At 46.3% G+C, this 15,377-nt stretch overlaps 1 protein-coding gene across 7 annotated transcripts in view; it reads left to right on the top strand.

The window, feature by feature from the left end:
- Positions 1-14,883, top strand: part of LOC122544179 (uncharacterized) — a 56,177-nt gene extending 41,294 nt beyond the window's left edge. For 2 of the 7 annotated variants that reach the window (XM_043683214.2, XM_043683215.2), the window contains exons 11-18: positions 465-545; positions 2,938-3,018; positions 5,104-5,156; positions 7,921-7,980; positions 8,906-8,962; positions 11,003-11,040; positions 12,034-12,114; positions 12,298-14,850. In XM_043683214.2, coding sequence (XP_043539149.2) covers positions 465-545; positions 2,938-3,018; positions 5,104-5,156; positions 7,921-7,980; positions 8,906-8,962; positions 11,003-11,040; positions 12,034-12,114; positions 12,298-12,411 — 565 coding nt within the window. In that variant the 3' untranslated portion in view covers positions 12,412-14,850. Of the gene's footprint in view, positions 1-464; positions 546-2,937; positions 3,019-5,103; positions 5,157-7,920; positions 7,981-8,905; positions 8,963-11,002; positions 11,041-12,033; positions 12,115-12,297 lie in introns of all 7 variants that reach the window. The other 5 variants (XM_087981035.1, XM_043683216.2, XM_043683217.2 and 2 more) reach the window with 5 other exon arrangements.
- The last annotated feature ends 494 nt before the right edge of the window (positions 14,884-15,377 follow it).

Here is a 15,377-nt window from a genome sequence, read left to right on the forward strand (position 1 = left end):
ATCAGAGATCAATTATAAAGTCTGGTAACAGTGGGGAAGAAGCGGTTCTTAAATCTGTTGGTGTGTGTTTTCAAACGTTTGTATCTCCTGCCTGATGGAAGAGGGGGGAAGAGAGTATTACTAGTGTGGGAGGGGTCTTTGATGATGTTGAAAATGTGTTGCTGGTAAAGCACAGCAGGTCAGGCAACATCCAAGGAACAGGAGAATCGACGTTTCGGGCATAAGCCCTTCATCAGGAAGGTCCCTGCTTATGCCCGAAACGTCGATTCTCCTGTTCCTTGGATGCTGCCTGACCTGCTGTGCTTTACCAGCAACACATTTTCAGCTCTGATCTCCAGCATCTGCAGACCTCACTTTCTCCTCTTTGATGATGTTGGCTGTTTACGCGAAGCAGTGGGAAGTGTACATGGGGTCAATGGAAGGAAGGCTGGTTTCATGATGGTTTGTATCTTTTTCGCTCACAGTACTTTTCGTGGATTGTGGCTGTCATGTTGTGACCGCGGATTTGAAAAGGACGAACAATCACAGGAATACAATGAAACCAGGTATCGGACTCCCTCCCTCCCCTTCCTCTGGACGTTGTGTGACAGTTCAGTGATGTCTGAACAGAATTACGTAGCGATATCTGCACCTTGCACGTCTTCATCGTTTTTACTCACTCTCAACATTCTGGCGAACGGGTGTCAATGTGGTTAGCGATGAACTGTACAGTTCTTGAGAGAGCCCCTGAGAGTGAGGGTGTGTTGAGTACCATGGATGGAGCATGAGATGAGGGACACTGCGTGATACACTGAGAGTGATAGAGGATGAGGCCAGGTGGGAGGTGGGTGTCATCGCAGAGATCAGGAGAGTTTGAAGTGGGAGAGAAGTGACACGTCACCTGGCAGAGAGATTTCTTCCTGCATTGGAGATAATTCCTCCGCATGTTCACTGGGGGAGTGAGGGACTGGCACAGTCTGCTACCTAGCCTCCTCACAGCAAAGAGGGGGTCCTTCCTCTGTAACCTCTAGGTCCCTGCCCACAATGCATTTTCCCATGTCTGAGGCAAATAGGGTGGCATGGTGGCTCAGTGGTTAGCACTGCTGCCTCGCAGCACTAGGGTTTTGGATTTGTTTCCAGCCTTGGGCGACTATCTGCGTGGAGTTTGCACGTTCTTCGTGTGTCTGTGTGGGTTCCCTCTGGGTTCTCTGGTCTCCTCCCACAGTCCAAAGCTGTGCAGGTTAGGGTGGATTGGCCATGCTAAATTGCCCATAGTGTCCAGGGATGTGTGGGCTAGGTGGATTGGCCATGCTAAATTGTTTCATAGTGTCCAGGGATGTGCAGGTTAGGGTGGACTAACCATGCTAAATTGCCCATAGTGTCCAGGGATGTGCGGGCTAGGTGGATTGGCCATGCTAAATTGCCCATAGTGTTCAGCGATGTATGGGCTAGGTGGATTGGCCATGCTAAATTGCCCATAGTGTCCAGGGATGTGCAGGTTAGGGTGGATTGGCCGTGCTAAATTGTCCCATAGTGTCCAGGGATGTGCGGGTTAGGGTGGATTAACCATAGTATAAGTGCAGTTGTTGGGATAAGGTAGGGGCCTGGGTCTGGCTGTGATGCTCTTTGATGGGTTGGTGTAGACCTGATGGGCTGAATAGCCTCTTCCTGCACTGTCAGGATTCTCTGATTCTAAATAGCTTCAAATGCGCAGGGGTTATTAAACTGGAAAGGGTGCAGAAAAGATTTACAAGGATGTTATTGGGACTGGAGTGTTTGAGTTATAAAGAGAAGCTCGAAAGGCTGGGACTTTTTTTTCCCTGGAGTATAGGAGGTTCAGGATTAGCCTGATAGAGGTATATAGAATCATGAAGGGTCTGGATAGGGTGAAGAGCCAAGATCTTTGCCCCAGAGTAGGGGAGTCTAAAACTACATGCCCTAGGTTTAAGGTGAGAGGGGAAAGATTTAAAAAGGTCCTAAGGGGCAACGTTTTCACACAGAGGGTGGTGTGTGTATGGAATGAGCTGCCAGAGGAAGTGGTGGAGGCTGGTACAATGACAGCATTTAAAAGGCATTTAAACAGGTACATGAATAAGGAAAGGTGTAGAGGGATAGGCAAATGGGACAAGTTCAGTTTCGGAAAACTGGTTGGCAAGGATGGGTTGGGCCGAAAGCCCTGTTTCTGTGCTGTATGACTCTATGGCAGCCAACACAATGCCAACACTTCACCATCGCTCAATAACCTTTTCATTATGGGATGCTGGTATATTCCATTATGATGTGGATTTTTGGCTTGTGTGAGGATTGGGTTAGCACTGAAACAGAGGGGCTGGGTGGGTGGTAAGCCTTTACAGAGGTTTGCTTATATTTTTCTGATTTCTCTCTCTCTCTCTCTCTGTGTCTCTGTGACTTTATCATTTTATCCCTTTGTCTCGGATCTCTCCTGTTTGCAGGAGAATAAGAATTGCACAGTGCACTTCCCTGTCAGCTTTCTCTGCCCATCCTGAACGGTGTAATACTTCACTCTCTGCATATAGGACCTTGATGATCCTAACGAGACGGGCGGCAAGTATTTTGTTCGGACAATTGATTGTTCGGATAATCGATATGATCGTAAACAAGTGGAAATTTGAATGCCGGTTATCTGAACATTTCTCAGTAACCGACAGTGCATGCCGTAATACCGGTTTAACTGATAACTGATCTATCGTATACAAGCAGTAATGTATAAGTGCCAGTCATCCCAACATTTCTCGGGTTATCTAGCAATAAACACCATAATGCCGTTAAACTGATAACTGAATGCTGAGTGGCCTAATGCTGTTTTTACAGGACCTTGAGAATCGTGTTCGGATAATCAAGGTTGTATTTTCCAGCATCATACATGTAATAAGGCTGTCTGACAGGTAGAGATGGAGCATTATTGTATCTTTTAACCCTCCTTATGTTTTGTTCCAGAGAACTGTGTGATTGCTGGGTAGCATGCTGCAACAAGGGGCAAGAGGAATCCAGAGATGTGTATGTTAACCCCATAACTTGGTGAGAGGTTTAAGCCTTTGGACAATTACAAACCACCTGATTAAATCAGCAAATGTGGCAGAGTTTTAATGATCAGATTTTACATTAAGTGCATTCGATCAGTTTATCATCGTACAAAAGTCACATGACAAACTTATAGTCATGGAGTCATACAACATGGAAACAAACCCTTCGGTCCATCTCGTCCATGCAGACCATAATCCCAAACTAAACAAGTCCCACCTGCCTGGGCTTATCCCTCGAAACGTTTCTTATCCATGTAATTTTCTAAATGTCTTTTAATTGTTGTAACTGTACCTGCATCTACCACTTCTTCTAGAAATTCATTCCACACATGAAACACTCTCTGTGTAAAATAATTAGCCTTCACATCCTTTTCAAACCTTTCTCCTCTCTCCTGAGCAATATGCCCCCACCTGAGGGAAAATACACCTACCGTTCACCTTAACGATGCCCCTCATGATTTTATAATCCTTTATAAGGTGACCCCTCAAGCTCCTATGCACCAGTGAGAAAAGTCCCAGCCTATCCAGCCTCTGCTTATAACTCAAACCCTCTAATCTCAGCAACATCCTGGGAAATCTTTTCTGAGCCCTCTCCATCCTTCCTAAGATAGGGGAGACCAGAACTGGACATAGTATTCCAGAAGAGGCCTCACAACATCCTGCACAACCTCAACATTAACGTCCCAACTCCTATACTTAAAAGTCTGAGCAATGAAATTTGATTTGGGGCATGCCAGTCTCGTGATTGGAACATGGTCAGCCAGGTGGACCTCCGAGAATAGGAGTTCGCTGATTGTGGCAGTTAACCCGGTCCAGTCAGGAAACCCTGGCTGACAGATATAAACAGGAGTGTCAGGGGCTCTGCTCACCCTCAGAGCCGGCTCTGTGCTTGCTGGGTCACAGAGTCATAGAGATGTACAGCACGGAAACAGACCCTTTGGTCCAACCCGTCCATGCCGACCAGACATCCCAACCCAATCTAGTCCCACCTGCCAGCACCCGGCCCATATCCCTCCAAACCCTTCCTATTCATATACCCATCCAAACGCCTCTTAAATGTTGCAATTGTACCAGCCTCCACCACTTCCTCTGGCAGCTCATTCCATACACGTACCACCCTCTGGGTTAAAAAGTGACCCCTTAGGTCTCTTTTATATCTTTCCCCTCACACCCTAAACCTATGCCCAAAGGGGACTTGATGACAGGGTAGCAGCCTTTGTGGAATTATTTCAGACCGCATGATAAGCTTTGAATTAAACAACTTCAGATATAGCTGGGGACCTGCAGGCAGAACTGTTGCTCCATTTTAATGCATTTTCGAAACCGTTTATATGTCAGAACAGTTACCTCTGTCTGCCTGTTTTAGGAGGTCACTCTTGTAACTCAGAGTCCAAAAGTGTGGTGCTGGAAAAGCACAGTCGGTCAGGCCGTATCTGAGGAGCAGGAGAGCCGACGTTTCGAGCATAAACCCTGATCATCCCTGATGAAGGACTTATGCCCGAAATGTCAACTCTCCCGCTCCTTGGATGCTGCCTGACCGGCTGCACTTTTCCAGCACCACACTTTTGGACTCTGATCTCCTGCAGCTGCAGTCCTCATTTTCCCCCATGTTTGTACTTCAGTCACAAATTATCGTCTGACTCTCTCTGTCCCCAAGAACGAAACCTTTTGTGTTCTCTGAGCCCCGAGTCACAGTAAAATAGCATTAATCCCGTACAGCCGCAGATTGAAAATATACAGTTTGCACTTGGGGCAGCTCAGTGGTTAGCACTACTGCCTCACAGCACCAGGGTCCCAGGTTCGATTCCAGCCTCAGGCCTGTGTGGAGATTGCACATTCTCCCCGTGTCTGTGTGGGTTACCTCCGGGTGCTCTTCCCACAGTCCAAAGCTGTGCAGGTCAGGTGAATTGGCCATACTAAATTGCCCATAGTGTTTGGTGCATTAGTAAGAGGGAAATGGGTCTGGCTGAGTTAGTCTTCAGAGGGTCGGTGTGGACTGGTTGGGCCGAAGGGCCCGTTTTCACACTGTAGGGAATCTAGAAATCTAGAAAAACCCCTGAATTATTTTCATTTTGTTTAGCACCACAGGGCAGCAGCAGGCAAGGCATTTCAGGTGGACATCAACAGGCAGCGGTAAGTCACAAGACGCGATCATCACGCAACTGCAGTGAGCACCTGAAATAGAAGCAGAAAGTACTGGAGAAACTCAGCAGGTCTGGCAGCTTCTGCAGAGAGAGAAACAAGGTTAACATTTCGAGTTTTTGGACTCACAATGTTCATTTTGTCTTCCCCCTCTGCACAGATGTTTCCAGACCTACTGCAAGTATCTACAGTGCTTTCTGGGTTTTATTTCACATCTCCAGCGTCAGCACCTATGCGATTTAATTGCATTGAGCAGCTGGTGTAATGGACACAAACACGGGGTTGTGTTGGAGAAACTCAGCATCCATCAAGAGAGAAACAGAGTTAGCATTTTGAGTCTGGTCCGACTCTTCTTCAGAACTCTAAGGCCACTTCTGAATCACTGCATCCAATTCTGGTCGCCCTGCTATAGGAAGGTTGCCATTAAACTGGAAAGGGTGCAAAAAGGATTTACAGCCATGTAACTGAGACTGGAGTGTTTGAGTTATAAGGAAAGGCTGGTAAGGCTGGGACAATTTTCTGTAGGCTGCAGGAAGCTGAGGGGCGAACTTACAGAAATTTATAACGTCATGAGTGGCATAGTGGCTCAGTGCTTAGCACAGCTGCCTCACAGTGCCAGGGACTGCCAGCCTCAGGTGACTGTGTGGAGTTTGCACATTCTCCCCGTGTCTGTGTGAGTTCCCTCTGGGTCTGCTCCGGTTTTCTCCCACAGTCCAAAGATGTGCAGGTTATGTGAATTGTCTGCTAAATTGCCCCACAGTGTTCAGGGCTGTGTAGGTGAGGTGCATTAGTCAGAGGTAAATGTAGAGTAATAGGGTAGCGGAATGAGTCTGGGTGAGTTATTCTATAGAAGGTTGGCGTGAACTTGTTGGGCCAAATGGCCTGTTTCCACACTGAAGGGATTCAATGATAGATAAGGTGAATAGCAAAGGTCTTGTCCCCAGGGTAGGAGAGGAGAAATATTTACAAGGGACCTGAGGGGCAACCTTTTCACACAGACTGAGTGATGTGCATATGGAACAATGTGCCAGAGGAAGTGGTAGAAGTGAGTACAACATTTAAAAGACATTTGGATAGGGATATGGATAGAAAAGGGTTAGAGGCACATGGGTCAAATGTGGGCAAATGGGACTAGTTCAGTTTGGGAAATCTGGAGAGCATGAACTTGTTGGGCTGAAGGGTCTATTTCCATGCTATACAACTCTAACCACTCCAGAACCGAGTTCTGAAGGAGAGTCATGAAGGATTCAAAACATTAACTCTGCTTTTTCTCTCTCTGCAGATGCTACCAGACCTGTTGAGTTTCTCCTGCATTCTCTGTATTCGTTTCAGACATCTAGCATCTGCAGTACTTTGATCCACTTGATGGTTTATTAGAGTCAAGGTTTATTTATTTCCCCTAACGATGGGTGAAAATGTCATGAAGGTTCCGCCAGTGGGTCTGCTGTCCCCATTGTCGAGACAACTTAATGTTGTATTAATGTGGGTCATGAAAGACTCGTGTCCAGGGAAGTGATTCTTAGCTTCCAGCCTGGAGTCATTGGTCAGCACCAGCACCTGCACTGTTCTATTCTCTAGTCCAGGCTAATGCTTACGGAGCCAGAGGCTGATGCTCATTCGTCCACAGTGTTAACGAAGAACCACTGTTCAGTCTTACTGGGCATAAGTTGGCTTATTCATTGAGGCTCAAGAGGAGAAGGGAGAGCGACAAAACAATTCCCCCTCATCAGAATTCTATCAACACCAATAACACTTGATCAACCTCAGTGACCGTTATACCAAAGTTAACACACTATTAACATTGCGGACGAACTGAACTACAGTCGGAATATGATGTGCGCTCGAATTATTGAACATATCTCCCCCATCTTGACAAGACTGGGTTTTTTTGTTCATTCACTGGATGAGGGCGCCATTAGCTAGCCCAGCATTTATTGAGCATCACTAATTACTCCAGAGGGCAGTCAAGAGTCAACCACATTGCTGTGAGTCTGGTGTCACATGTAGTCCAGACCAGGTAAGGATGGCAGTTTCATTTCCTTAACGGCCTTAGTGAACCAGATGTGTTTTTCCCTAACAATGGATTTGAGGTCATTGTTAGACACTTAATTCCAGATTTTTATTGAATTCAATTGAAAAAATTAAAATTCCACCATCTGCTGGGGAAGGATTTGAACCTGGGTCCCCCACCACTGCCTGGGTCTCTGGATTAATACCACTCAGCCATAACCTCCCCTGTTGTACAGCAGCCCCACCAAATTACACATGAGGTAAATGATATGAGAATGTAGATGTTGTCATACAGAAAAAATATATGTTTCACAGAGAGTAGGTGGCATTTTTGTGATGTGAGAGGGAGGGTATTGAAGAAAAATTAAATTGAAAACCCTAAATTAAATGATGTTTGCATACGTAGATGTTGGTTTATTTTAATCTCCGCTTGTGAATGATGGCAAGATGACAAGTAAGGAGTCATTGGTAATCTGGGGTGGACAGGGAAATGGAGTTGAGGTCAGAGACATGAGCATTTCAAATGGCAGGAACCGTCTTGAGGGCCGAATGGCCTACTACTCCTACCTCAATATGTTCCTATGATTTCCCAATGGCTGCGAAGTTTCTTTTTCAGCCCCAATCAATGAACAGGGTTAAGGACGCAAGGGCAGCAACATTTGGATAATGAAATAAATGGAAATTGAAGGGAAGTTGACCAATTGATTTTGGCTGAAAGTTAAATTGCTTTCCTTTTTGTGCACAGATGCTGCTATGGAACAGCCTGGACAAAGCAAAACTTGTGAGAAAAATCCAGGAACAAAATGCAAGTACAGTTTTCCGTATATTTATACATAGATTGGTAAACTTATATTTTGAAGTGAACTGATACAGTCATACAACACGGAAACACACCCTTCGGTCAACCAGCCCGTGCCGACCATAATCCCAAACTAAACTAGTCCCACCTTGGCACATATCCCTCCAAACATTCCTTATTCATTAACTTATCTAAATGTCTTATAAACATTGTAACTGTACCCACATCCACCACTTCCTCTGGAGTTTCAGTCCCCACATGAACAACCCTCTGTGTATAAAAGTTATCCCACATGTCCTTTTTAAATCTTTCTCCTCTCACCTTAGAAATGTGCCCCCTCATCTTGAAGTTCCCCCACCCTAGCAGTTCCCCCATGTTTTTGGAGCTTTGGTTGGGCTTCGCTGGAAAACGTAAGCCAGCTCAGGACTGTAATGTCAACATGAAGGCAAGGTGGTTTCATTGAAATGGCAGGCAACTGCAAAGTTGGGGTCTGGGGGATCTGTACAGGTCTAACAGGTTACACCCGAAGCTGAGGTTAGGACCAACCTATCCTTGCAATGGGGTTTGCTAATGCTGTTGGTAGATAGTGCAGTAGAGGGGCCATGGATGTATGGAAGCCATATCCTGTAATGGTAGCACATGCTGAAGCCATCATCACATTTAAGAAGTCCTTAGTCCTTGAGTCACCATAATGTACGAAGCGATGAGCCAAGTGCTGGATAATGGGACTGGAGTATGTCAGTGCTTGACTTGTATGGATGCACAGGCAGAAGGTCTCTTTTTGTGCTGTGAAACCTTATGTCTATATGGCTCTAATAATTGGAATTCCTGAAACGTTCCTTGGAAGGCTGTTTTCAAATGGGACTTCAGTGTGCTTTAGATTTTTCCCTTTGTATCTTCGGCTTAATCGATTTCCTTTTTTTTCCTGCAGCACCATCAAAGGCATTTCCCATATATACTGGAGTTAAGAAGAAACGCAGGGGAAACGGTATGTATGGCCTTGGTTATTCTTGCCCAAGTGCATGGATGCCCATGTGACTGGGTGGCATGGTGGCTCAGTGGTTAGCACTGCTGCCTTACAGTGCCAGGGACCCTGGGGTTCGATTCCACTCTTGGGTGACTATCTGTGTGGAGTTTGCACATTCTTTCCTGTGTCTGCGTGGGTTTCCTCCCAAAGATGTAGAAGTTAACCCACCCAGACCATTACTCTAAATTTAGCCCTGACTAATGCACCTAACCGCACACCCCTGAACACTATGGCCAATTCACCCTGACCTGCACGTCTTTAAACATGAGAGGAAACTTGACCACCCAGAGAAAACCCACACAGACAGTTGCCCGAGGCTGGAATTAAACCTGGCTCCCTGGCACTGTGAGGTAGCAGTACTAATCATTGAGCCACCGTGATATGTTAGCCTCCATACTGATAGGATTGGTGTACGGGAGCAGGGAGATCTTGCAGCAATTGCACAGGAGCCTTGGTGAGACCACACGTGCAGTTTGAGTCTCCTTATCTGAGGAAGGATGTTCTACCGATAGAGGGAATGCAGTGACTGATTCTTGGACGGCAAGGCTGACATACGGTGAGCAAGTGGATCAGGAATTTATAGAATGAGACCTATCAAATTCTAACAGGACTAGACAGAGCATATACAAGGAAGAGTGTTCCCAATGACTAGGGAGTCCAGAACCAGGGGTCACAGTCTAACGACATGGTGTCGGCCATTTTGGACTTAGATACGGAGAAATGCCTTCGTCCAAAGCCTGTGGAATTCTGGGCCACAGAAAGCAGTCGAGGTCAAAACTTTGAATGTATTTAAGAAGGGGTTAGGTATCGTTCCTGCAGCTGAAAGAATCAAAGTGTATGGGGAGAGAGGGGGAACAGGGGACAGAGTTGTATGATCAGCCATGACCATACTGAATGGCCTACTCATAGTCCCATTTTCTATGTTTCTATAAAATAATAAACCAGGGTGTGGTTCAATTTTTGATCTCGCTACCACTACAATAACTTTGATTTTTTTAAAATTCACTAACGGGACATCGCTAGCTGGGTCAGGATTTTATTGCCCATCCCTAGTTGCCTCTTAAGAAGGTGGAGGTGAGCTGCTTTCTTGAACTGCTGCAGTCCATGAGCTGTAGATTGACCCATAGTCATTTCTTTCTTGAGACTTTGTCGCGACTGATACAACTGAGAGACTTGCTGGGCCTTTTCAGAAGGCAACTGGGAGTTAGCTACATTGCTGTGGGTCTGGAGTCACATGTAGGCCAGACCAGGTGAGGAACATTAGTCGGCCAGATAGGTTCCTCTGACAATTGACAATGGTTTTATGGTCATCTGTAGATTCCTAATTGCATTAAAATTGAATTCAAACACCCCCCTTCGCCATAGCAGTATTCAAACCTGAGTCCCCAGAGCATTATCTGGGTCTCTGGATTAACAGGAGAAAGTGAGGACTGCAGATGCTGGAGATCAGAGCTGAAAATGTGTTGCTGGAAAAGCGCAGCAGGTCAGGCAGCATCCAAGGAACAGGAGAATCGATATTTCGGGCATAAGCCCGACCTCTCCGTCCCCACCCCACTCCGGCCTATCACCCTCACCTTGACCTCTCTCCACCTATCGCAATTCCAACGCCCCTCCCCCAAGTCCCTCCTCCCTACCTTTTATCTTAGCCTGCTGGACACACTTTCCTCATTCCTGAAGAAGGCCTTATGCCCGAAACGTCGATTCTCCTGTTCTCTGGATTAACAGCCAAGCAATAATACCAGTAGGCCATCATCTCCCCTTAAAAAGACATGAGGGAGGAAGGATGGAAGGTCATACTGAGATGGATTACAGTGGAGGTGCACTTGGGTGAAGCCTGAAAACTGGGACTGCTCTGAATCTCATGGAGCTGTGCCGAAATCTCCTACACGAGGGAGAGAAAAGGCACATTTGTGTACAATAAATTTTCCTCAGTATCAGATGCTGTCAGTTATATTCAGAGACTAAAAAGCTTGGCCTTAGTGTTTAATCTTTGTTTTGCAGAAACTGTTAACCTTGGAAAAGGTCCACCTGCCTCCAAGGTAGGAGCTTAAAGTTGTGATATAATCTGCAGAAGATGTGTTAAGTTGGCAAAGGACACTGGTGTCAGTCTATTTTTACAGCAAGCCTAGTTATCTTTACCCATGTTCCATGATCCTCTTTGATATGTTGAGGGGTACCGACACAATTGACTGCGGTGAGGCCTAAGGTTAGACCAATCCTGGGTGGACATTCTGTGTTCCTGATATTGCTCCCATCTTGCTGCCAAGCTTCATAACGTCCCTTAAGCAGGAGTAAAGCAAGGAGTGAGGAACAGGTAGACAATAAGACTGTAAGAAATAGGAGCAGCCAGAGGCCATTTGGCCCCTCAATCCTGCACCACCATTCAAATGGATCATTGGCTGGTCAGGTACACTCTCCTGCCCTTTCCCCAAAACCCTTAATGATCCAAGTGATTAAGAATCGATATAATGTATAGGGAGGGAAACTGCCATCGTTACCTGGTCTGGCCCACATGTCAACTATAGTAATATAGTTGACTCTTAACTGCCCTCTGGGTAATTAGGGATGGGCAATAAATACTGGTCTAGCCAGCCACGCCCACGTCCCCATAATGAATAAAAATACCTCAGCCTTAAACATGCAGACATACTCTGCACCCACAACTCTCTGCAACACGGAGTTCCAAAGATTCACAACCATCTGAGAGAAGACGTTCCTGCTCATCTCAGTCTTAAACTTGCGTCCATTTATTCTGGGACTGTGCCTTCTGGTCCTAGACTCTCTCCTGATGGGAAATAGTACTTACCCTGGAAAAGCCCCTTAAGAATCCTATGTATGGATCAATGAGATCACCTCTCATTCTTCCCAATTCCAATGGGTAGAGCTCTCATCTGTTTAATCTTTGCTGACAAGATCCAACTGATCAAGAATCTAGTTAATCTATAGGGAAGAAAACTGTCATCCTGACCTGGTCTGGCCCACTTGTGACTGCAGACCCACAGTAATATGGTTGACTCTTAACTGTCCTCTAGGTAACCACAAGACAATCCCTCCATACCTGGGATCATCCGAGTGAACTCAGTGAGGTAGCTCAGTGTTCAGCAGGAAAGGGGGTAAGTGTAATGCATGAATTTCAGTCTTGTATCAGCACGGATGGACTGATTTCATGTTGCCTGTTTAGCAATAGAATGTACACAGTGTGACAGGGGGTGGTGTAACAGTGTCTGTGGGATTTTGAATTGAGTTGCCGGATCTTTGATGATAGTCCAGGTAATATTAATCCATTTGCTTTTCAGCTGAGTGAACTTCCCTGTCATTATGTCGACCTGCAACATCCAGACACTGGCTCCAAATCCAGTGATGTAATTCCCACCAAGCATGCACCCCAATATACTTCTCTGAAATTCTAACCACTGGGATGTCTTCACCAGACCCTGTTTGTGTATTATCTCTGTTGCACCTCTCACTTTGAAATTTGCATGATACTCCAGGACCATTTCTGATATGTGGATGTCGTCAGAATTCCTTCACCTGCCTCTGCCAGATTCTTGCCCGAGCCATGAATACCCGTGCCCTCTCTCTCTCTCTCCTATTTATGGAGTGTGAAAGCCAGCCATTTGGCCCATCGAGTCCACACTGACCCTCTGAAGAGCATCCCATTCAGACCCACTCCGCTACATTTCCGGTGGCTAATCCATCTAATCTACACATCCCTGGATACCATTGGCAGTTTAGCACGGCCAATCCACCTGACCGGCATGTGTATGGACCATCAGAGGAAACTCACACAAACAGAGGAAGACTCCTGCACACAATCCATGTTTGTTGGCTTCTTTAAAAAAAGAAACCACAGAAATTGCTGGAGAAACTCAGTGAGTCAGGCAGCAATGGTCGGGAGAAAACAAAATTTTGAATATAGTGGCTCCTCATTGTCTCCGGACTCCTTTCCCGACCTCTCATGCAATACTTTGGCACACACTCCTTAAGGCTTGTCAATTGATCCCAATTCGTGGAAGGTCCCTGACAAAATGAGTTTCTGTCTGAGTTTTAAAATAAAACCCACATGACCCACATGAGGGTTACCTCAAACTACAACAGGATCTTGACCAGATGGGCTGAGAAGTGGCAGATCGAGTTTAATTCAGATAAATGCGAGGTGCTGATTTTGGGAAAGCAAATCTTAGCAGGACTTATACACTTCATGGTAAGGTCCAAGGGAGTGTTGCTGAACAAAGAGACCTTGGAGTGCAGGTTCATAGCTCCTTGAAAGTGGAGTCGCAGGTAGATAGGATAGTGAAGAAGGTGTTTGGTACGCTTTCCTTTATTGGTCAGAGTATTGAGTACAGGAGTTGGGAGGTCATGTTGCGGCTGTACAGGACATTGGTTAGCCCACTGTTGGAATATTGCGTGCAATTCTGGTCTCCTTCCTATCGGAAAGATGTTGTGAAAATTGAAAGGGTTCAGAAAAGATTTACAAGGATGTTGCCGGGTTGGAGGATCTGAGCTATAGGGAGAAGTTGAACAGGCTGGGGCTGTTTTCCCTGGACCGTCGGAGGCTGAGGGGTGATGTTATAGAGGTTTACAAAAGTATGAGGGGCATGGATAGGGTAAAAAGGCAAAGTCTTTTCCCTGGGGTCGGGGAGTCCAGAACTAGTGGGCATAGGTTTAGGGTGAGAGGGGAAAGATATAAAAGAGACCTAAGGGGCAACTTTTTCATGCAGAGGGTGGTACGTGTATGGAATGAGCTGCCAGAGGATGTGGTGGAGGCTGGTACAATTGCAACATTTAAGAGGCATTTGGATGGGTATATGAATAGGAAGGGTTTGGAGGGATATGGGCCGGGTGCTGGCAGGTGGGACTAGATTGGGTTGGGATATCTGGTCGGCATGGACGGGTTGGACCGAAGCATGTTTCCGTGCTGTACATCTCTGTGACTCTGTGACTCTATGACATCCCAAAGCAATTTCTGGTTGATCAGGGATGACATGTGCCTTGAACCTGAAATGTGGCACGTTCTGGGGAATGCCCTACCACACTGAGTGAGACCATTTCCTGGTCAGGGAGACAGATCAGATATTGTTGGATGCAAATCGATGTGTGTTTTTAGCTCTTTATTGACCAATTCCAGCAACAGTAGCAGATGGAGGGAAACCTCCATGAAATGGCTCTTGTCCTCCAAGCGGGTAGTGTTGGGAATTGCAGGGTTTCTGATGAGCAGCAGAGGGCGCTTGTGGCTCATCAACTTCTCATTGATCTGCAGTACACCAGCTCTGCCGTGTAGTTGCAAACCCTCCCCTCCTGCTGGGATTTATGGAAATTCTCTTCATGAATATTTAGATTAGATTCTAATTAGGGAATCTCCTACAGTATGGAAACAGGCCCTTCACACCGACTCTCTGAAGACTAACACATGCAGGCTCATTTCCCTACCCTATATGTACCCCAACTAATGCACCTAACACTATGTGTTAATTCACCAGGATTGTGGGAGGAAACTGCAGCACCCAGAGGAAACCCCACACAGACACGGGGAGAATGTGCAAACTCCACACAGACAGTCGCCCTGAGGTGGGAATCGAACCCGGGTTCCTGACGCTGCGAGGCAGCAGTGCGAACCACTGAGCCACCGTGCCACCCCAAGTTTAATGCCCGGTTTCACTAGGTGACCCCCAAAAAATGGCCAAATAAAAGGAACAAACTGGAAGAAGGTGTACCCACAATTGGGTAAAATTCAAAGCTTGCGGGTTCATTGGAATTTCAGTAACCTGTGTAAAAAATCTTGTGTTAATCTGTGGAATAAAAGTGTGTTCATTTGGGTAAAAAATTTGAATCAATCTGTGCAAAACTCTTTAATTTGAGAAAAAGCCTGTGCAGATCTGGGCAAAAATGTGGTATCAGTTTGTACAAAGAATGTGGGTTAAGTTGTGCAAATGTCTTGTGTCAGTTTGTGTTGTGAGTGTGTGCCCAGGGGCTGCCCAGGGTTTGAATCTACAGCTTTGTGTCTGTGTGTATTCCCAGGCTGGGTCCAGTGACAGGAGATGGGGAAAAGGACAGGGACACAGTGGGACAGCCCTGGTCTAAACCTGCTGCTTTTTCCCAGACACCCCCCCAGCCCCCAAATCCACAAAGATGACGATTGGTGCGTTCCATACCTGTGACCTGTGGGAGGTGTGTTCCAGGTAATGGAGTTGGGAGCTGACTGGATGAGCTGGGATTTGGGAGGAAATGGGATTTGAGTGACAGACATGGGGGGGGGGAGGTACTTAAACCTGGCTTAGGCTGCCATGAGCCTTTTACCATGTGGAGTGACCAAGGGTGGGTATTAGGGTGTTACTGTCTCTCTTGCTCTGTCTGTGAGTGAGAATGTGGGTTGTGT

Source organism: Chiloscyllium plagiosum, unplaced genomic scaffold, assembly GCF_037043375.1.
Source record: "Chiloscyllium plagiosum isolate Xiang-an unplaced genomic scaffold, Cpla_swu_hap1 HiC_scaffold_38, whole genome shotgun sequence".
Classification (NCBI taxonomy): Eukaryota; Metazoa; Chordata; class Chondrichthyes; order Orectolobiformes; family Hemiscylliidae; genus Chiloscyllium; species Chiloscyllium plagiosum.